This window comes from Mustela erminea, chromosome 18 (assembly GCF_009829155.1).
Source record: "Mustela erminea isolate mMusErm1 chromosome 18, mMusErm1.Pri, whole genome shotgun sequence".
NCBI classification, from domain to species: domain Eukaryota; kingdom Metazoa; phylum Chordata; class Mammalia; order Carnivora; family Mustelidae; genus Mustela; species Mustela erminea.
Genome location: NC_045631.1, coordinates 17108782 through 17131135, shown reverse-complemented (window position 1 = coordinate 17131135; position 22354 = coordinate 17108782). Strand labels below are relative to the sequence as shown.

The following is a 22354-nucleotide window of genomic DNA, read 5'->3' as shown; positions in this document are numbered from 1 at the left end:
CAAGGGGCCTGACACGTGGGGAAGGGGCACAAATGGCCTAGGGCTAAGTCCTGTGTCACCATCGCCACCTCCACTCCTGGACCACCCCTGGGAAGTAGGAACCAGTAACCCCTTTTATAGACCATAAAGCTGAGGCTCTGGGGACAGAGCACCTCCACCCCTTCCCTGGCTAAGCGAGCAGGAGCAGGGATCTGGGCCCCAGTCAGCCTGGCTCTGAAGCCTGCATGCTCCTTCCCAGAAGCAGAACAGCAGGAGAGATCGGAGGCCCCAACCTCCTGTCTCAGCCCCTTTTATTCCCCCCCCGGGCCCCCCCCTTCAGACCAAACCAAGGTGGGGGGTGAGTGCCTCCGTTCTCCTGGGAGGCTGGCTGGGCAGTTCTTCTGTGATGCTGCTGCCCCGCACGCATGCGAACCACCGCAGAAGAAAAAGCACAATTTTCAGAGCTCAGAGCAGTCATGAGGTCAGCTAAGCCCCCGTCTGTTCTCCGTTCCCTTGGTTCCCTGGCTGTGTGCGCTTGACTGGTCGTTCCGCGTTAGTGAGGGGTGCCATCTTGTGGAGGGACCCTCTGTGGCCAGCCACGCTGTCTGGCCTCCTCGGATTCAGGCCAGCAGGGAGCTGTGGCAGATCCAGAGAGAAACTGAGGCTGGTCTCCAGGACCCAGAACCTTTTCCTGTGGTAAAGAGGGGAACCTTGGCGGTGAGTGGACGGAGGGTCATGTGGGTGTAGGGTCAGTGAGGGAAGTCCCCGTATTTGGGGAGTGGGGGAAGGGGAATCTGGAAGAAAGAAGGGCCTCCCCGAAGCAGGATAATGAGGACCTCCTTCAGAAGAGGGGGGGAGTCACTTGGCCTCCACGAAAAGGAGACTAGAAAGAGAAAGGCTGGTCTGACAAAGACACCCTGAGACCCCTGTCCCAGGGCCAGGACATTTGGGGGGAAGGGGGAGCACACCAGCACTGAGCCATCTTCCCTGTTCTGAGAGCGTGGGCTCCAGGGGACCTCTGCAGAGAGGGTCCTGAATGGACCCAGCCAGGAGGCCTGGGGACAAGGAGTGCGTGCCCAGCGAGGTGCCCGGAGGCCCTGGCTGCTCTCTGTATCTCCAGCTCCCATTTGACACCTTCTGCCGTTCCCCTCCACTCAGGGCCTGAAGCCGATGGACCACAACGGGCTGGCAGACCCCTACGTCAAGCTGCACCTGCTGCCAGGAGCCAGTAAGGTGAGGGGTCCGCCCCAGGGCCTGCCAAACAGCACAGACTGCGGTGCCTGGGGCCCCCGCTGAGCTCGGCACGCACAGGGAGGCACACACTTCGCGTGCCCGCTTCCAGACCAAGCCAGCTGATGGGACCTCAGTGACTCACCACCACTCAGAGCACCTGGCCAGCCCCACAGCCCCCAGGCTTCCTGGGACCCTCCAGTTGGCACAACTTGCCTGATGAAGTGGGGAAACCCTCTAGAGAATTCTAGGCCAGCATTTTATAAGAAGCAGACTGGGTTGGAGGTCACTATGTGTGGGGGAATAAAGGGCTCTGTGGCCAGATAACACCAGGAAGCCTTGTTAAACAGGTTCCTTTACTCTAGGACTTATCAGAGCCTTTAACATGTTGATGGGCTGCCCCGTGATACCCCACAAAGGGGGATGGAGTGGATAGATTCTGCCCAGTTCTTGGGCCACAGAACCCTTGTTCCTATACTAGGTGACCCAGCAGCCCGACCAAGCACGTGGGGTGCCTAGGAAAAAAAGACATTTTTTAAAGAAAAGATTTGCTATTAAACAAAAGCATCAAGGTGACCTTCAGCACTGAAAGGTCAAAACTGTTTAGACATTCTTACATGTGTCTTACGGGTCAGTGGTGTTTAAATCTTAATTTCTTGGGAGGGAGGGTTAGATCATCTTTTCAGAGTTGGGTCTGGGATCCGCACTTTTCAAGGGGCAGGTTATGTGGACCCCATTGCTGGGGAGGGGATGGGGGTCAACGGGAGACTAGCAGCTTTGCTTCTGAGAGATCAGAGGGAGGCAGGGGGTCATGGGATGGAGGACATCGGAGCGTGAGGAGCAGAGCGCAATGGCTGATGGTCTCATCCCAGCCTCTTTCTAAGACCGAGAGCTGGGGGATCCCTTCAAGTGGGCTGATGATAAGAGTCTGTAATGGGAATGCCGTCCTAGGCAGAGGGCCCCCTTGCCACGGACTCTTCTAGGCCAGCTGAGGAGCTGGGACCCGAGTTGAGTCCGAGGCCCAAACCCTCTGGGCCAATGTGTAAGGGCTGAGGCTCCCCACCAGTCTAGGAGGGCTGTCGACAGGTGACATCTCCGGGAAGGCAGAGCGGTAGCCCAGGGAAGCTGCTCACCACTCAAGGCCCCCTGTTGCAGGTAGGAGTCCCCAGGCTGTGAGAGTAATGTGACCAGGGCAGCGTCCCCAGTTCAGGAGCTCAATGGCTGTGAGTCCCTAGACTCCAGGCCCCTAGAACAGGCAATACCAGAAGACTGAGTCCTAGGGACCCTCACACACAGACAGGATTCCCCCCATAGGGCAGTGGTTTCTACAAAGCAGGCTTCTAATAAAGCAGGCTCCTAAAAACCACGCTGAGAAAGAGGGATGATTATGTCCTTTCCTACAGCAGGAGCCTGGAGCTCGCAGAGGGGGAGTAAACTGCTGGGCTGCGTGGAGCTCCGGCAGGTGACCGAGCGGGGATCGGGACCTAGGTGCGCAGAGCCGCGCAAGGGGAAGCCGTCATGGCACTGGGTCTGAACGGGCAGGACCGTGCGGAGCCCAAGGACCGAGAGTCAGAGAAGCACAGGGGAAGGTGGGGAGGCAGTGGGGCAGCTGGGACATGCCGTCCCACAAGCATTTTCTGTCTGCGCAGAAGCAAGGAGACGTGTGGGAGAGCAGCCCCAGCCCCTCCTGAAGACCCCCCGCCCCCACCAGCACACAGTTGGGGGCTAACAGTGGGGAGCCTCTGGTATTAAGGTTCCGGGAGCTGCCATTATCTCCAACTTTTAGTGGCTTGCCACACACGTGTCCTGTCTTCCAGGGCTGCGGGTTGGAGGCGAGCCCAGCTCCGGCATGGGTGAAATACGCTGTGGCGGGGCTGCCGTCCCGTCGGGGGGCTCTAGAGGAGAAATGATTCCCATCCTTTTCCAGCATGGAGGCCACCCGCATTCCTTGGCTTTCAGCCCCTTCCTCCATCTTCCACACCAGTGCCCGCCTGGGACTTCTGTCCTTATGTGTCCTTCTGACGCTCCTCTCCTGCCTCCCTCTTCTGCTTTCCAGGGCCCTGTAATCACACTGCATGAGGCCTGCCCCTGCCCAGGTCACCTGGATAATCTCTGTATTTTAAAGTCAGTTGAGAGCGCCTGGGGGGCTCAGTTTGGTTAAGTGTCTGCCTTTGGCTCCGGTCAGGATCCCAGAGTCCTGACATTGAGCCCCGCATCAGGCTCCCTGCTCAGCGACGAGCCTGATGCTCCCCCTGCTTGTGCTTGCTCACTGTCACATAAATAAGATCTTTTTAAAAAAAAAACAAACGAGTAACAACCTTCACTCCCCTCGGCACATTCAGTTTCCGGGGACCAGGCAAGGCCATCCAGGGCCGTCATTCTTGAGCTCCCCTATGCCAAGAGCACCTTTTCCGCTCTCACCAGGCAAATAAACTCAGAACGAAAACTCTCCGAAATACTCTGAACCCCACGTGGAATGAGACCCTCACTTACTACGGGATCACGGACGAAGACATGATTCGAAAGACCCTGCGGTGGGTGAGGGCCCCAGACTCCTTGCTCCCCACACCCCTCACCTGCAGGGCCTTGCCCTGCCTCCCACTCCCCCTCCAGCCCCCCCAAATCCCTACTGACATTGGAAGCAAAGTGGGAGCACCCCCCTCCGTGTGTCTGAAGAGCTGACCATGCCTCCTGTCCCCCAGGATCTCTGTGTGCGATGAGGACAAATTCCGTCACAACGAGTTCATCGGGGAGACGCGTGTGCCCCTGAAGAAGCTGAAAGCCAACCACACCAAGACGTTCAGCATCTGCCTGGAGAAGCAGCTGCCGGTGAGTGGGTGACGGGGCCCCATGGGCCATGCGGGGCCCTCCCTGCCAGGAGCGCCCACTCGACGCCTGGCCTGGCTTCAGGTGTGGGGGGAGCAGACCAGAATGCCCGCCCTCACGCAGCCTGGGCAGCAGACCAACTCCAGACCAGGTGAATGACCCAGGCAGAGCCCATGTGAGACAGTGAGCGGGGTCACGAAGGAAAGCCTGAGAGCTCAGTGGTTTCAATGGCGGTTCGGGGGCTGCTCCTGGCAGAGGGAACAGCAGGTGGTAAGCCTGTGGGAGGCACAAGCAAGACGCCTGCTGCGGAGGGCCCGGGGTGGATGGGACTGGGTCCTAGGAGGGGGCGACCAGTGGGCGGGCAGGGGAGCTGGGAGCAAGCCATGCCTCTGGGTGAGGCCGGGCAGGGACAAGGGTTTCTCACTATTTTCACCGGCTCTCTCCGGGTGCAGGCTGAGAAGGAGAGGAGCCTGAGGGTGCGGAGGGCTGTGAGGGGATGAACCTGACCCAACCTGGACTGGAGCCCCAGCGGAGGGAGAGAAGTGTGGGATCCTGGCGGAGTGTGCTGGCAGATGAGGCATTCCCAGAGTGGGGGGACAAGCACCTGGACAGATGCAGGGTCACTCATTGCGGAGGAGCAGCTGGGGAGGTCCGGAGCTCAACTAGAACAGGATGGGCATGAGGTGCCTGTGAGCTACCTCGAGGAGACAAAATAATTTTTGCCTAGAAATTGCAATTTTTAAAAAAATAATGTCAAAAGCAATCATGCTTCCTGTTGTCGGCAGCAGCTGAGCCCACCCAAACACTGTCCATCTGTGTCTCCCCTCCCTCCCCCTCGCTCCTCCTCCTTCCCCCTCCCTGTTCCCATCTCTTGGGAGGCCTTGCCCTGTTCAGAAGGACTGGGAGGCATTGACCAAGAGGCCCCAGGGTCCTGACACCCTCCAGCAGCCCGGTGTTCAGGGCACAATCCTCTTTTTAGGACATTTTCCCTCCTAGAGGCCTGGGCAAGGGGAAAGCTCAAGAGGACAGAGCCCAGTGGCCAACCTGTCCTTCCCCGGTGGGGCCTGGGCACTGGGACATGTGGCTGGTGCAGGCTGGCCAAGTCAAGCCCTGGGAACAAGTCGGCCTGAAGCCAGAATCCCAGCTCTGCCTTTTTGCATAACTTGATCAAATTTTATTTCCTTGTCACATTCTTTCCTACTCACAGACATTTGTATGATGGGTATAACCTTTTTTAGTTTATTATCTGTCACTAACCAAAACCCAGTTTTTCCAAATGATCTGTGTCACTTGAAGACACCGTCAACTCCTACTGTAGTGGTGTTGGAGTTTTGAACCCCAGCATGACACACAGCTGTGTGGGGACAGGAGCACACAGGGGTGTGTGTGTGCATGTGTGTGTGTGTGTAAGTGCACATGTGTGTTTTTTCGGGGATGCAGAATGCATGTGCGCACAGGTATGTTCCCGCACGTGGCTGGGTGGGAATGTGGGCTTGCCTTGTTTGAATTTGCTCGTGGCTCATCGCTCTGGACCCGGCAACATATGGTGACCGCGGGAGTGCAGTTTAGGGATTGCCGTGACCGTAAAGACACTTCGGTGATACATTTTAGACTGTGTGGTCTGTGAACATTAGTCCTCAGTGAGGACTGAACAGCGCCCAGTTCCACGGGCTTCCTAGGAAATGACCCAGTGTATAACGTTCTATCCCTAGAAAGACGGTTGAAAACACTCCTGCTTGTTTATGATGTTTAATTTTCACGCTGCCCCCAAACTAGCACGAGATCACTGTTTAGGGAGACTATCCACACAAAGCCCTAGGCCAGAGGGGCGGGTCGTTCAATCTCGCATGCCCAGTCAGGTCCGTTTATAACAGCGGCCGGCCCTGAGAGGGGCTGAGGCTTCATTTGAACTCAGAGTAAATGCAGCGTCAATTAGTCGTGTCTGCTCCGGGTGTGGGAGTTGGGGAAGGTGGCCCTCCCTTGGCCTCCCAGGAGCCCCACCTTCAGAGAGGTGTAGGCATGGCTCCTGCCTCTGAGGAGCCCCATGGGGCATCACGTTAGTGACAGAGGACCATCTGGGCAAAGGGACATGGCTGGGACTTCAGAGAGGCCCTTATAAGGAGGGGCCCTTGGGGCTCTAGCTGGGGGTGTCCAAGGGTGGACGGAGTAAGGAGAAGGAGTTCCAGAACAGCAGGAGCCAGGCGGTGGAAAGTGGCCTCAGGAGGGTAAGGAATGGAAACTCTCAGGGTAGCTGGGGCAGGGAGGTGGAGGGGGACACCTCCAGCTGAGGTCTGATCCCTGAGGCCTAGACAGCCCCTACTTGCCTCCCTGCCCCCCTTAGGGTTGGCAGTATGTCAAAGCTCTGTCTTCTGGGTGCTCCCCCAAGGGGGCTGCAGGAGGCACCTGCAGGGGGCTGAGGCCAGGGTGACCGGCCTTCCCAGCCCCAGGGCCAGCAGACCACCTCAGTCGCCCATGGCTGAGGGAGGGCATGGGAGCAGGTGAGGACCGCCAGGTGTCTTCCTGCCTAACAGGTGGACAAGACCGAAGACAAGTCCCTGGAGGAACGGGGTCGGATCCTGATCTCCCTCAAGTACAGCTCACAGAAGCAGGGCCTGCTGGTTGGCATTGTGCGCTGCGCCCACCTGGCTGCCATGGACGCCAACGGCTACTCGGACCCCTACGTGAAGACGTGAGTGTGTGGCCCAAGCCAGCCATCTCCTTCCCCCCATCCCCTCAGCGTAGCGAACACTGATGGCGCCGGCAGCACAGCGGGCAACTGCACCCTTGGGGGCATGTCCTCTGCTGTGCTCCTTTGGCAGCACTGTGGGTTCAGGCTGGTCAGTCCCAGTTCACAGATGAGGAAACTGAGGCCTATGGAACTTGAGTGGCGTCCCAGGTCATACAGAGAGAGTAGTTTGCTCCCGACTCTGCATTCAGACCTCACCTTGACTATGACCTCAGGAGGGGCCGTAGCAGGCTGGAGGAGAGGGTGGGTCTGGGCCAGGAGATCCATGAAGACGCTCCACCAGGACACAGTGCTGCGCCTGGGCACCCAGCCCCATGCTGCTGCCACGGGTGCTGTCGCCCACCCTCCTGGCAGGGCTCCCGCTGGTGCTGGCGAGAAACCAGAAGTCAGGGACCTGTGCGAGGCAACAGGGGCCCCAGGTGAGGCTGTGGTCCTTGCTCTGAGAGGAAGATGTGTGCTGTAGCCCTTCAGAGAAGAAGGAAGCAGGCAGCACGGTGAGCGCCATCAGTGCTCTGGGCCTTCCGCAAGTAAAAGATGGATATTATTCTGGGTTCACAGTGAGACTTTCTTGGAGGAGGGGACACAGGGAGGAAGTTGGCTCCACGGAAAGGAGGTATTCCTGTTTAGGTAGAGGAAGAAAGGAGCTAAGACACAGCAACAGGGATGACCCTGGCCTGAGGGGACAGTGAGGAGCTCCAAGTGCCAGAGGCCATGGGAGGCCAGGGCTCCCGACTGCACGACTCTGGGGCTACCATTCCTGCTGGCCGCTGTTCTCTTTCTGTCGGTTTTAAAATCCTACTACAGGGGCACCTAGCTGGCTCAGTGAGTGAGTGAGTGATTCTTGAGCTCGAGGTTGTGGGTTCGAGCCCCATGCTGGGTGTACAAACTATTTATTTTGGAAGATTTTATTTTATTTTTTTCTTAAGGATTTATTTATCCGACAGACACAGCGAGAGAGGGAATATAAGCAGAGGAAGTGGGAGAGGGAGAAGCAGACTTCCTGCCGAGCAGGGAGCCCGATGCAGGGTTCGATCCCAGGACCCTGAGATCATGACCTGAGCCTAAGGCAGACACAATGACTGAGCCACCCAGGCGCCCCAAAGATTTTATTTTTAAGTAAAGAAATAAAATCCTGTCACAAAAATGGTGCTGTCACTTTGGAAAACGGGCTGGCAGTTCCTCTAGAAGTTAAACATGTAGTTACTGTGTGACCTACCAATCCCACTCCCAGGTACCTACCCAAGAGACGCAGACACACCTGCCCACACAAACGCTCACGCATGCGCGCTTGTAGCAGCATTATGCGCAGTAGACAGAAGGCCACCACCTAGATGTCCATCAACTGACGATTGGAGAAACAGCCACAGGATGGAATGTTATTCAGCTATAAAAAGGAGTGAAGGGGTGCCTGGGTGGCTTGCTCGGTTAAGTGGCTGACTTGATTTTTGGCTCAGGTCCTGATCTGAGGGTTGTGGGGTCGAGACCCTTGTCAGGCTCCACACTGGATATGGAGCTTGAGATGCTCTTTCTCCCCCACCCCATCCCCACATTGTGGTCACTCACTCTCTCTTAAGAAAATTTTTTTAAAGAAGTGAAGTCCTTATTCATGGTATAACATCTCTGAATCTTGAAAAGATTATTGCAAAAGATTATGCTAACTGAAAGAAACCAAACACAAAGGACCACACCTTATATGATTTCACTTATGTGAAAGTCTGAAATAGGCAAATCCATTGATGCAGAAAGCAGATTAGATTAGTAGTTGCCAGGGGCTGGGGGAGGGTGGGGGTGTGGAGAGGGAGCACCTGGATTTCTTCCTGAGGAGAAGAAATGTTCTAGAATTGACTGTGACAACTGCACAACTCTAAATGGACTAAGCCATTCAGTTGTATGCTTTAAAAGGGCACATTCTACAAACTCTGAATCAGATTTTCCTAGAGCTGTTACTTCTTAAAACTCCAAGGTCAAGGGTCGCCTGGGTGGCTCAGTGGGTTAAGCCCCTGCCTTCGGCTCAGGTCATGGTCTCAGGGTCCTGGGATCAAGCCCTAAGCTTTCTGTTCAGCAGGGAGCCTGCTTCTCCCTCTCTCTCTGCCTGCCTCTCTGTCTACTTGTGATCTTTCTCTCTGTCAAATAAATAAAAATCTTAAAAAAACAAAACAAAACTCCAAGGCCACCAAGCCCAGGAGCAGTGCCAGGTACAACAGGAAGCTGACTGGGGTCACTGGGGGAAGGCTGTTCCCCACACATGGCCCCAGGAGGACATTAAAAAAAAGTTGGGGGGATTGGGTCCCCACATCAACCGTTTGCAGAACCGTGATTCCAGTGGATTAGAGACCACTGTGAGGAAATGCCATGACCATTCCAGAGATCAGCAGGAGACACTTTACAACCATTGGAGGGAAGGTCGGTAACACCCAGTCAGTGAGGCCAGTGTACACTCCCTCGGACTGCATGATCTCCCCTCCAGGTCCGTGTCCTAGAAACTCATGTAGGGGTGAAGTGCTGTTCACGGTGGCATTGCCGTCGTGGCAGGACACCAGAAACAGCCAAGCAGTCGTCGGCAGGGGAATAGTCGTAAGACACGGTACATGCATATAATGCAGTCGCATGCCGTTGAAATGGATCCCTTCAGACTGGGTGAATGAACACGGACGGCTCTCCAAGCGTGCTGATCCCAAGAGCAGGCTCCGGAACAGTACGCACAGTATGAGGCGGTGTCTGTACATCTGTGTATCACAGACTCCGCAGAGAATGCCACAGTTGCCGTGTCTCTGGGGCAGGAGAGAGGGCGGGCAGCAAAGGGCCCGCATTTGTACTTGTGATGCTGGAGTTCCCATTCGGAAGGAAAGCTAATCCAAAGCCAAAATGGCGGTAAAGTTTTAAAATCTGCTCAGTGTTCACCTGCCCAGGCTGACAGGACTTGCCTGGTCCTGGGCTGGATTAAAAGTTGGGTTCCTTGAGGTAGAATTTGCACACTGGAGGTTTCTCCCTTTGTGGAGGTCCGAGGATGAGGACCTTTCTTTCACCCAAAAAGCTCCCCCAGCCCCAGGCAACCACTGAGATGTTTTCTGTCCCGATGGCTTTGCCTTTTCCAGACTTTCTTATAAAAGCAAACTGCGTATGTGGCCTTTTGAATCCAGCTGCTTGCATCCACGTGGTTCTCTCCAAATACCCGTCCGTAGAGACACCACAAGTTGCTCGGTTCGCTTTATGTGGAAGCACATTTGACTTTCTTTTTCTTTCCTTTTTTTCTGGTGGGTGGGGGGGCGGGTAGTGTTGACACACAACGTTCCATTCATTTCAGGTGCACAACGTAGTAACTGGACCACCCTACACACTGCGCTTTGCTCACAAGTATAACTGACCTGTCACTATACAACACCGTCACCGCCGCACTGACTGCATTCCCTGTGCTGCGCCTTTCATCCCTGGGCCTGTTTCATTCCAGAACTGAAAGCCCGTGCCTCCCACCTCCCTTCACCCATTTTTCCCATCCCTGTGACCACCTCCCTCCCCTCTAGCAATCACCAGTTTGTTCTGTGTTTATGGGGGTCTGTTTCTGCTTTATTTTTTTTTTAAGATTTTATTTATTTAGGGGTGCCTGGGTGCTCAGTGGGTTAAAGCTTCTGCCTTCAGCTCAGGTCATGATCCCGGGGTCCTGGGATTGAGCCCCACGTGGGGCTCTCTGCTCAGCAGGGAGCCTGCTTCTCCCTCTCTCTCTGCCTCTCTGCCTCCTTGTGATCTCTCTGTGTCAAAAAGAGATTTTATTTGGAGAGGGAGAATCCCCATCAGAGTCCACACTGAGCACAGAGTGTGACTCGGGGCTCGATCTCACCGCCCGGAAGTCACGACCTGAGCCACAATCAATAGTTGGATGCTTAACCGCCTGAGCCATCCAGCCACCCCTCCCCTTGGTATTTCTTGAGGCACCTCTAGGTGCTTTTCCACAGTGGTTGCCCCGATTTCCATCTCCACCAACAGTGCATGGAGTTTCCTTTTTCTCCACGTCTTTGTCCATACTTGTTACTCCTTATCTTTCTCATACTGGTCATCCCGACAGGCGTGAGGCGATAGCTCCTCGTGGTTTTTTTTTTTTTTTTTTTTTTTTTTTAAATATTTTATTTATTTATTTATTTGACAGAGAGAGAAATCACAAGTAGGAGGAGAGTCAGGCAGAGAGAGAGAGAGAAGCAGGCTCTCGCTGAGCAAAGAGCCCGATGCGGGGCTCGATCCCAGGACACTGAGATCATGACCTGAGCCGAAGGCAGCGGCTTAATCCACTGAGCCACCCAGGCGCCCCCCCTCGTGGTTTTGATCTGCATCTCCCTGGTGCTGTGTGATGTCAAGCATCTTTCCCTGTCTGTTGTCCAGCTGGGTGTTGTCTTTGAAAAAACAGACTATTCTGCTCCCTTTTTCTTCGGCTACTTTTGGTGCTGAGTTGCATAAATTCTTTATACGTTTTGGTATTCAGCCTGATAACAGATATATCATTTGCAAATATCCTCTCATTCAGTAAGTTTCATTTTGTTGATAGTTTTCTTTTGTTCGATGTAGTCCCAGTAGCTTATTTTTGCTTTTGTTTCCCTTGCCTAAGGAGACACGTCCAGAAAAATGTTGCTAAGGCTAAGGTCGGAGAGATTGCTGCTTATATTTTCTTCTAGAAGTTTTATGGTTTCAAGTCTTATATTTATAAGTCTTTAACCCATTTTGAGTTTTTGTATGTGGTGTTAAAAAAAAAAAGTGGTTCAATTTTCTCGGCACCATTTATTGAAGAGACTGTCTTTCCCCCATTGTATAGTCTTGCTTCCTTTGTTTTATATTAATTGACCATCTAAGCATGGGTTTAATTATGGGCTCTCTATTCTGTTCCATTGATGTATGTGCCTGTGTTTGTACCAGTACCATATTGTTTGTTTTGGTTTGTTTGTTTTAGCGAGCGTGAGTAGGGGTTGGGGAGGCAGAGGGAGAGAGAGAATCCCAAGCAGGCTGCACACCCAGCACAGAGCCCAACATGGGGCTCAATCTTATGACCCTGAGTTCACGACCCGACCTGAAATCAATCCAAACACCTAACTGACTGAGCCACCCAGGTGGCTCAACACCCTGGGATTCTTTTCTTTCTTTTTTTTTTTTTTTTAAGATTTTATTTATTTATTTGACAGACAGAGATCACAAGTAGGCAGAGAGGCAGAGAGAGAGGAGGAAGCAGGCTCTCTGCTTAGCAGAACTCGATCCCAGGACTCTGGGATCATGACCTGAGCCGAAGGCAGAGGCTTTAACCCACTGAGCCACCCAGGTGCCCCACCTGGGATTCTTTTCTTAATTTCTCTTTCTGCTAATGCACTATTAGTGCATAGAAATGCGACAGATTTCTGTGTATTAATTATGTATCCTGCAACTTCACTGAATTCACTTATTCTGGCAGTTCTTTGCTGGACTCTTTAGAGTTTCCTCTGTATAGAATCATGTCACCTGCTAATAGTGACAGTTTTACTTCTTCCATAACAGTATGGATACCTTTTCATTTCTTATCTGATTGCTGTGCCTAGGACTTCTAGTACTGTGTTGAATAAAAATGACAAGTGCCCATGTTTTGTTCCTGATCTAAGAATAAACACTCTCAGGTTTTCACCAAATATGATGTTAGCTGTGGGTTTGTCTTGGAGTGTCTTTGTCTGGTTAGGGTATCAGGCTAATACAGTGTTCACAGAATGTATTGGGAGGCTTTTCTTCTTCCATTTTTTGGGATAGTTTAAAGAGAATAGGTGTTAACTCCTCCTTAAATGTTTGGTAGAAATCACCTCTGAATCCATCTGGTCCTGGACTTTTGTTTGTTGGGAGTGATTTTTTTATTGCTGATTCAACTTCATTACTAGCCATCGGTCTGTTCAGATTTTTATCTTTTTCATTAGTTTTGGAAGATTGTATGCTTTTCAGAAACTTATTGATTTCTGCAAGGTTGTCTAATTTGTTGGCATGTAATTTTTCATAGTAATCTCTTGTAATCATTTGTATTGCAGTCAGTTCCTTCATTTCTTTATTTTCCTTTTTTCAAAAATTATGTTAGTCACCATACAATACATCATTAGTTTTGACGTAGTGCTCCATGATTTCTTTTTAAAAGATTTTATTTATTTGACAGAGAGAGATCACAAGTAGGCAGAGAGGCAGGCAGAGAGAGAGGAGGAAATAGGCTCTCTGCTGAGCAGAGAGCCCCACGTGGGGCTCGATCCCAGGACTCTGGGATCATGACCTGAGCCGAAGGCAGACACTTAACAACTGAGCCACCCAAGTGCCCCTGATTTCTGTCTTCTTAAATGTAGAGTTAAGTATTTTTTTTTTTAACTTGAGAGAGCAGGGGGATGGACAGAGGGAGAGAGAGAGATTCCCATGCTGAGCGTGGAGCCTGACATGGAGGTCCATCTCACAACCCTGAAAGCATGACCTGAGCTAAAATCAAGAGTCAGACACTTAAATGACTGAGCCACCCAGGCGTCCCTTAAATGTTTTGTGGCCTGACAGATGATCAGTCCTGGAGAATGTTCCATGTGTGTTGAAAAGAATTCTGAAAAGAATGTGTGTTGTCTTGTTTTTAGATGGAAAGCTCTGTACATGTCTGTTAAGTCCGTCTGGTCTAATGTGCCATTGAAAGACACTGTTTCCTTATTGATTTTCTGCCTGGCGATCTACCCATTGATGTAATTGGGGTGTTAGTCACCTACTATTATTATATTACTTTCTTCTTTATGTCTGTTCATATTTGCTTTATGCATTTAGATGCTACAATGTTGGGTACATAGATATTTATAACTATTGTATTTTCTTGTTGGATTGACCCCCTCATCATTTGAGAATGTCCTTGTCTCTTCTTAGTCTTTGAGTTAAAATCTATCTTGTCTGTCAGTAAGTATTGCTACCCCAGCTGCCCCCCTACTCGTGCTCACCCTCACCCCTGCTTCCATTGGCATGGCATATCTTTTCCCATCTTTTCATTTTCAGTCTCTGTCTTTAAATCTGAACTGAGTATCCTGTAGACAGCATATGGATGAGTCAAGTCCTTTTTATCGATTCTGTCACCCTGTCTTTTGATTGGAGTATTTACACCATTTAGACTTAAAGTCATTACTGATAGGTGTGCACTTACTGCCATTTTGTTAAGCGTTTCCTATTGGTTTTGGTGAATTTCCAGCTATTGATGACTGCCTACAGCTGCTAAAGAACAGGTGTTTGTGTGGATCTGTCTTCATTTCTCTCTCCCACCCCAGCTTCCTTCAATAGCTATTCTGTAGTGTGTTTATATTGAACTAGTGTTATTTATGTAACAAGAATCAGTAACGAGATACCACTTTTTGCCTTTCAAACCAGCAAGGATTTTTTTTTTAAATACCTAGACATCTGTACCTCTAATTCCCTTAATCTATGTCACTTTCCCCTCCCCATCCTCTCCCTCCCCTCTGGCAACCACCAGTTTGTTCTCCGTTTATGAGGATGATTCTGCTTTTTTGTGCATTTGCTTTGTTTTTCAGATTTCATATGGAAGTGAAATTATAGTATTTGTTTGACTTATTTCACTTAGCATAACACCCTCTAGGTCCATCCATTTTGCCACAGATAGTAGTATCTCTTCCGGTCCTACGGTTACTGCTGCAGTGGCTGTGCATGTGTGTATACATGTGCTTATACAAACACACCTACATATGCTCTGTGTGTACAGACACATACATGTATACACACATGCACACATGCGCCACATCTTCTTTCTCCATTCAGCCATCAGTGGACACTTGGGTTGCTTCCATCATTTGGCTGTTACATATAATGCTTCAGTAAACACAAGAGTAGATATAGCTTTTTGAATTAGTGTTTTCATTTTCTTTGAGTAAATACCCAGTAATGGAATTTGGTGCTTCTAGTTTTAATCTCTTGAGGAGTCTCCATACTGTTTTCCACGGTGGTTTTCCACCAATTTACATTTCCCACCAACAGTGAATGAGGGTTCCCTCTTCTTCACACCTTTTTTTTTTTTTAAGATTTTATTTATTCATTTGACAGAGTGAATGAGCACAAGCAGGGAAAGCAGCAGGCAGAGGGACAGGGAGAAGCAGGCTCTTGCCTAGCAGGGAGCCCAATGCGGGGCCTGATCTGAGGACCCTGGGATCATAACCTGATCTGAGGACCCTGGGATCATAACCTGAGCTGCTTAACCATCTGAGCCACCCAGGTGCCCCTCCTCGTCTCCACATCTTCGCCAACACTGACGTCTTGTCTTTTTGATACTGGCCATTCTAACTGGTGTGAGGTGGTACCTCACCATGGTTTTGATTTGCATTTCCCTGACGATTATTGGTTTCATGTATCTGTTGCCATCTGTATGTCTTCTTTAGAAAAATGTCTTTTCAGGGACGCCTGGGTGGCTCAGTTGGTTAAGCAGCTGCCTTCGCCTCAGGTCATGATCCCAGCGTCCTGGGATCGAGCCCACGTTGGGCTCCTTGCTCAGCAGAGAGCCTGCTTCTCCCTCTGCCTCTCTGTCTGCCTGTGCTTACTCTCTCAGACAAATAAATAAATTCTTTAAAAAAAATCTTTTCAGGTTCCCTGCCCATTTTTAAATCAAATTATTTGGGGGGTTTTTTGATATTGAGTTGTATAAGTTCTTTATATATTTTGGGTATTAGCCCCTTGTCTGATAAACCATTTGCAAATATCTTCTCTTATCCGGTAAGTTGTCTTTTCAATTTATTGGTTTTCTTTGCTGTGCAAAAGCTTTTCATTTTAGTGTATCCCCACTAGTTTATTTTTTGCTTTTGTTTCCCTTGCCTGCGGAGACCATCCATAAATATGTTACTAAGGCTGAGGTTCAAGAGATTACTGCAAACCAGCAAGGATTTTTAAGGCAATGATACTCAGCTTTGTTGACCACACTGAGCCTCATCTATATGGCCTTTTCAGAGGACAGTTTTGCGTAACGAAGGAAGAAGTTTGATACATGTGTGCCTTTGAGTGGGTAATTTCACTTCTAGGGACTCAGCCCATTCAACAGATGTTTGCTGACCTATCCAGTGTACTGCGCTCCCAGCAGGGTGCCAGGTGTAGGCCCCACCCCCAAAGCACTCTCAAGTGTCTCTTCAGGGACAGGGTAAGAAGTTCTGCAAAGAACTCCTGCCCCAGCTTCTGAGTACCAGCCCTGTGCTGAGCAGCTATGTGACCTCAGCCAAGTACCTCTACCTCTCTGAGCCTAACAAGGGACCAACTCTGCTAAAAAAGTTTTTCTGGTGGGAAACGAAAGCTTTATGAAATTAGACTTCCAGAAACAAGGAAAAACCTCCAGGGGAGAAGGGGACTCCGTGGTTAACTTCAGAAATGGGCGTGGACAGAAGTCTAGGTGACAAAGGAACCACTTGCATCTCCCACGGCAGCTGACCACTAACCTTTGCCACAGAGTGGTGCTGGGGTAGCTTATGACGGGTAGGAACAGGAGGCCCAGGGAACAAAAAGCTCTTCCAAGCCCTGCTGGCTCCAGCTGTACCCATAGCTTCTCACCACACTCTCATTGGTTGGTTATAATTCCAGATACCTGAAGCCAGATGTGGACAAGAAATCTAAACATAAGACAGCAGTAAAGAAGAAGACCCTGAACCCTGAATTCAATGAGGTACAAGGGGCTGGTGAAGCTGCTTGCACTCCCCTAGGGGTAGGGAGACTGAGGGGACTGGGTTTTCCAATGGCTACTGTGGGAACCCAGAGGTGGGAGGGGTCACCAGGAGAGAACCTGCCACCCGGGGCAGGAGAGAGACAGGCCAGGGTGGTAGAGATGGAAGGGCAGGGAAGCCTGCAAAGCTCTTCTGAGGACCATATTAATGAGACATGGCAAGGTAGGATGTGGAGGGGGGATCAGGGCACCCAACAGCAAGAAGGGCGGTGCAAATGAGATGGAGAAAGCTCTGTGTGGGATGGGAGAATGTGAGATGCCCCAGAGCCCTGAGGTCTGGTCAGGATGGATCCGTAGGTCCTCAGCCTGGGGAGCAGATACATCTGGAGAGGAGCAGAGGGGCCTAGGGCAGAGCTGAGTGACTGAGTGAAGGGGATACCAGATGTCAGATCATCCCAGGAGCCTGTGGAAGACAGAGTTGCACAAAGAAGGGAGTGATGAGCAGAGTCAGACCCCCAAGACAGGTCAAGCACACCAAGGCCAGCATGTGTGTATTGATCTGCCAGGCTCTTGGGGGATGATCTGGAGAGAGCAGCTTCAGTGACAGAGAAGCAGGTAGGAGGGTAGGGGACTCTGAGGACCCCAACCAGACTCTCATGCAGAAGCGGGTGGAGTGGGTGAGAATCTACCCTTGTCTGACCACCCTCCCCTCCATTCCTCTCTCCTTCCACTCATGTATCCCCTTGCCACACCTCGGAGCCTTCCTGTCCAAGTTCCAGGCCCTGTGGTGCTGACCCTGACTCTCTTCTTCTGGCCACCAGGAATTCTGTTATGAAATTAAGCATGGGGACCTGGCCAAGAAGACCCTGGAAGTCACTGTTTGGGATTATGACATTGGAAAATCCAACGATTTCATTGGTAAGAGCACACAGTGAGAATGCTGTTTGGCTTCATGGTCTATTCTGGGTTCACAGAGGGCAATGGCCCTGAATCCAGGACATAGCCCCTCCTTTCCTGGCCTCTACGGCCCCAGCTTTCCCCAGACTATCTGCCCTCAGACACAGGGGGCCTCAGACCTTATCCAGCCTGACTCCATGTGACAGAGGAATAGAGAGGCCTGGGAGGGTCACACAGAAGTCTGTGATGGGACAGGGGTGAGAGGTGATGATGGTCAGTGCTTTGGCCTGTACTCAGCCCCTGTGGCCCTGAACTCCTGGTCAGTTTCATGGCTGTACATAGAAGAACTGTGCCCAGCCCTTGGCCCTTAACATAGGACGTTGTCCTTCACCCCCTCTCCCCCTGCCCATGCATCGCTCCGGTCCCGGAGAGGGGAAGGACAGGATCCCTGGGCCCTGGCTGGGCAGGGGAAGAGAGGGCAGGCTAAGAGTGTGGCATGTGGTCAGACCACTGCCCACCCTCAGAGTCTGGTGGGCAGGGTAGAGAGTAGAGCCTTGGCATACAGAATCTGGAGAGGGTGGTTTTGGGGTAGGGGCTCTGGGTCCAGAGGGACAGTCTTATGGGAGCACTTGTCTGCAGGCCCCTGGGAGTCACCGTGTCCCCGGCTACCCACTTGGCTCTGTTTTTGCAGGCGGCGTGGTCCTGGGCATCAACGCTAAGGGTGAGCGCCTGAAGCACTGGTTTGACTGCCTGAAAAACAAGGACAAGCGGATAGAGCGCTGGCACACGCTCACCAACGAGCTCCCAGGGGCTGTGCTCAGCGACTGACCAGCCCCCACCTGCTGCCGCACCCACCCCTGCCTGTCTCCTGGCCCAGCACCGGCCTGGCCCTGGGCCTCCTCAGCTGCCACCAAGGGCCTCGGCCCTCATCTCGGGGGAGAGCCGGGGTGCCTGCTCGGACACTGAGCCACTGCGGCCCCTGCTTGGAGGCTGTGGAGGGCTCAGCCACTCCTAGGGACAGCAAGGCCAGAGAGCTGGGCCTGCTTTTGGCCCCCACCCCAGGGAAGGGAATGGGGTCATCCAGGTGGTGAGGGCCTTACTGGAGGTCAGCAGTAAGTCACGGGGACCCCAGGCTGAGAGAACAGGAGTGCAGGGGCGCTTTGGCAGGGCCAGTGAGATCTCCCGAGAAAGACATTAGGGAGAGGGGCATGCGGGGGAAGGAGATTTGGGAAATCGTTCCCAAAAGGAGGTTCTTACTACATCTGTTCATCTCTGGCATTACTGGGCAGGTGGGAAAAAGCTGACCCAAGAGCAGGGAGTATGGTAAAGTTCCAACTTTACTGAACATGGGCAACTGGCAAGCACTTCACTCAATGATGCAACAACCCATTGGAGATGAATGAGACCCAGGGCCTGCCTCTGAGTTCCTTGTCTAATCAAGGAGCTAAAAACAAACCACTACAATGGGGAATGAGGAATACCAAGGCCAGGCTGACATACCTGTGAGTGCCATGGACTCTGACCCTGCTGAGAGGCAGGGAGGGCTTCCCCGAGGAGATGATGCTTCAGCAAGGTCTTGAAGGGTGAGTGGAGCTTCTGGGCAGCCGAAGTATAATGGCAATGTGTGCCATGGGAATGATCTGTAAAAGCCTAGACAGGAGAGGCTGGTGAATGGGCTAGGGTCATTGCGCAAGACCTGGGGACTCACGCTGGAGACAGTGTGTTAGGACAGGAGTGGGGCTTAGAGGTGACATCACCCACCCCTGCCTGCCAGGCCAGCCCCAGCTCATAGCTTTGGGGGAACTGAGGGAAGCACTGTGGTGAAACTGATCTTGGGGCAGGGTTAAGTTCAGTCTTCAGACCCAATTCTCCCACCTTTAATCTTGCTCCTCCCAAGGAACCTGGAGGATGGATTCTGCCTCTCAGCTTAAGCATGAGGTCAGCTGTAATCAAGAAAAGGGTCCTCAGCCCCCCCCTTTTTTTTTTCATGAAAAGAAGCAAAAAGTCCTCATCTTGACCCTCTTCTTCCTTTCACCCACCCCCCACATCTGAGTTCGGGCCTGGGGAGTGAGAAATCCGGGTGAATGCCCACATATCCTGGCCTTATTGTGGCCCCTGATGTCCCTTTCAGGAGTGCTGGGTGGCAGTCCAGGGCCTCCTTTCTGAGAGGCCTATGAGGCTGGCTCCTCGCTCCAAGAGCTGAGAGAAACACCCTGCTTGGTGGGCCTGGCACCCTGAGTCAGATTGAGGGCATCGGAATTTGGGGTCAAGATGTGAAGTCCCAAGTTTTTCCTGCCTACCAAGGGGCCTTCAAGACTGCTGTATGAACAAATGCAGAACCAGGGAATTTCTTTGTTTGCCCCAGCACTGCACTAACAGAAAACAGAGCCCCAGAGAGGGAAAGTGACCTTCCTGAGTGAGGCCTCCACACCCTGCCACAGTTGGGGTAGGCCAGGCTTCCAGGTCCCTGCCTCACCCCCAGCCCAGAGCTCTGGACACCATGCTTCAAGCGAAGGAGGGTGCTGGGCTCCTGCACCAGAGGTCTGTCCTGTTAGCTGCCTGCCTGGGGCTCAGCCCTGCCTGCTGCAGACACAAAGCACATCACCATCTGAGGCCTAGGGTGATGATTCAAATCCCACCAAGTGCCCATCAGCCCTTTCCCAGTCTGCTGGGACAACAGCACTCCAGCCCCCACACCGCACCTGGCAACTTGGCTGGCCACAGAGCCTTGGTTTTCCTGTCCTTGAGGCGGCTTTGTGTATGTTAAGGGTTTTACATGCACTGTCTTAATGAATTTTTCACAATTCTAGGAGGTGGGTTTGTCCTCATTTGGCAGATGAAGAAACGGATTCAGAGAGGCTGAGTAGTTTGTCAATGTCACACAGTAGGGAAAGGGCAAACCAGTCCTCAGCCCAGGTCCTGTGACTGCCACACCCTCTGGTTGTCTGGGAGATCATACTCCCCAGTCCTCTCTCTCCTGGGCTGTGGAGGGTTCAGCAAACAGAAGACTTGGGAAGCTCTGGTGCCTGATGAAGGGGATGCCTGATGAGAGCTGCCTCATCCCCTAGATGGCTTTGAAATCACTGATCCACTTGGAGCTTTCTCAGTGGTCCCCACTGTCCAGGCCCAGAACTTAGCTATCCCTCCCTAACCTCTGCGTCTGTGGGTCAGGCCTTCCTCTTCCTGGGGGTTGAGGCAAGGGCTCCTCTTTTCTCCACAATGCCGGAATGGGGGGAACCTCTGGGGGACTAAGAAAAGAGACAGCCTATTTTTGAGGGACCTCCTGGCTGTGAGCCCTGGATACCTGCTAGCTTTGCCTCTTGGAGGGCCTCATTAGGAAAGGAGCTGCAGTGCTGCTTTGGGAAGATACTGAAATGTTGAATGACAAGGCTAGAAGGGACCATGAGTCTACCAGGGAAACTGGGGCCCAGCGAGTGTAAGAAGCCCATTTAGGGCTCCCTACTGCCCACCCCAGGCTGTGCCAGCGTAGACTTGGTCCTGCAAGATGGTCCCAGCAGACCACAGGGACAGGATGGAAGATGGGTCTTCCGGACAACCAGCCTAAGTGGAGGGTGGGGCATTTAGAGAGGAGCACCCCCCCCACCCCCGCACCCCCCAGGGAGTGAGGGAATCTTCACCAGGACTCTGGCACTGCTCCTGACCCCTTGCAGATTGTATTTCTTTTAAAGCTCTTTTGGAAGCTCCAGTCATCAGCTCTGCCTTTGACCTCAAACTGGCATCTTTTCTTTGGTCTGTCAGCCCCACACAAAGATGGGATCGTTGATGCCCCTCCCCACCCCCCAGGAAAAAGTAATCCCAAAGTCTGGTGTCCCTCACCAGGAAGTCGCCCGACAGCGCGCTGCATCCTCCTCCAACCCCGCCTCCCACCGCCACACTAGCCAATCCCTGACGGGCCCATCTTCCACCCTGAAGCGGTAACCTCCTGACCCCTAGCGGCAAGAGCGAGGAACTGCCCCTCCCGGCCCGTGCATGTCCCACCATTTTCTTCCCAAACCGAGACAACCTCCCGATGCATGGACTCTGGCTGTCGTCGACGCAGACTCGTGCACTGCTTAACACCGTTTTGCTACCATGTGGCGGCTGCAGAAAACGTCCTTAAACTGAAGCCCCACACACAATTTTTGTACTTTTCATCTGACCTCGAGGTGTCCTTTTTAAGTCTTATTTGTTAATATTTATAATGACCTATAATTCAAAAGTAAATGAAAACGTTCACTGCAATCTCATTGGCTTGAGAGACTCCTTTAAAAAGATTTCGATGAGGGGTGCCTGGGTGGCTCAGTGGGTTAAAGCCTCTGCCTTTGGCTCAGGTCATGATCCCAGAGTCCTGGGATGGAGCCCCACATCAGCCTCTCGGCTGGGCAGGAAGCCTGCTTCCCCCTCTCTGCCTGCCTCTCTGCCTACTTGTGATCTATCAAGTAAATAAATAAAATCTTAAAAAAAAAAAAAAAAAAAAAATATTTCAATGAAAGGACCGGAAAGAACGAGAGAATGGCAACTGAGGCTCACTCAGCACATTGTCTCCCTTAACTCTTCACCAAGCACTCTTTAGAGGTGGGTCTCAAGTTACAAACAGGAAAACTAAGGCTCAGAGAGGTTAAATATCCATACTGAATCACACAACTGGTAAGTGACACAACCAGGATTCAACTAATGCCAAGACTTTTTATACCCGGATCAGCATGCCATGGTGTCAGCCACTCATTCAACGAACAGCTGTGGAGTATTAACTACCACCAGGCCCTGCTCCAGGCACCTGGGCCAGATTCCTCAGCAAGACAGCCAACAGACAATAAATCTAGCATGTTAAAAGATGGCAATAGGGGTACCTAGCCGGCCCCATCAGTGGAGCGTGTAACTTGATCTCTGGCTCATGAGTTTGAGTCCCACACGGCAGGTAGAAATTACTTAAAAAAAAAAAAAAAGTTTTGGAACGGGGTTTGGGTTAAACAGGTAGGTGAGGCAGTTCTCCAAAGGTGACTTTTGAGCTAAGACATAGAGGGTTGGGG

General features: G+C 52.0%; 1 protein-coding gene across 1 annotated transcript in view; it reads left to right on the top strand.

Moving 5' to 3' along the window:
• The window catches only part of DOC2B (double C2 domain beta), a 30493-nt gene extending 8826 nt beyond the window's left edge, over nucleotides 1-21667 (top strand). The window contains exons 3-9 of the mRNA XM_032319989.1: nucleotides 1138-1212; nucleotides 3634-3743; nucleotides 3912-4038; nucleotides 6567-6724; nucleotides 16349-16430; nucleotides 17249-17345; nucleotides 18016-21667. Of these exons, the coding sequence (XP_032175880.1) occupies nucleotides 1138-1212; nucleotides 3634-3743; nucleotides 3912-4038; nucleotides 6567-6724; nucleotides 16349-16430; nucleotides 17249-17345; nucleotides 18016-18152 (786 nt within the window). The 3' untranslated portion in view covers nucleotides 18153-21667. The remainder of the gene's footprint in view (nucleotides 1-1137; nucleotides 1213-3633; nucleotides 3744-3911; nucleotides 4039-6566; nucleotides 6725-16348; nucleotides 16431-17248; nucleotides 17346-18015) is intronic.
• The last annotated feature ends 687 nt before the right edge of the window (nucleotides 21668-22354 follow it).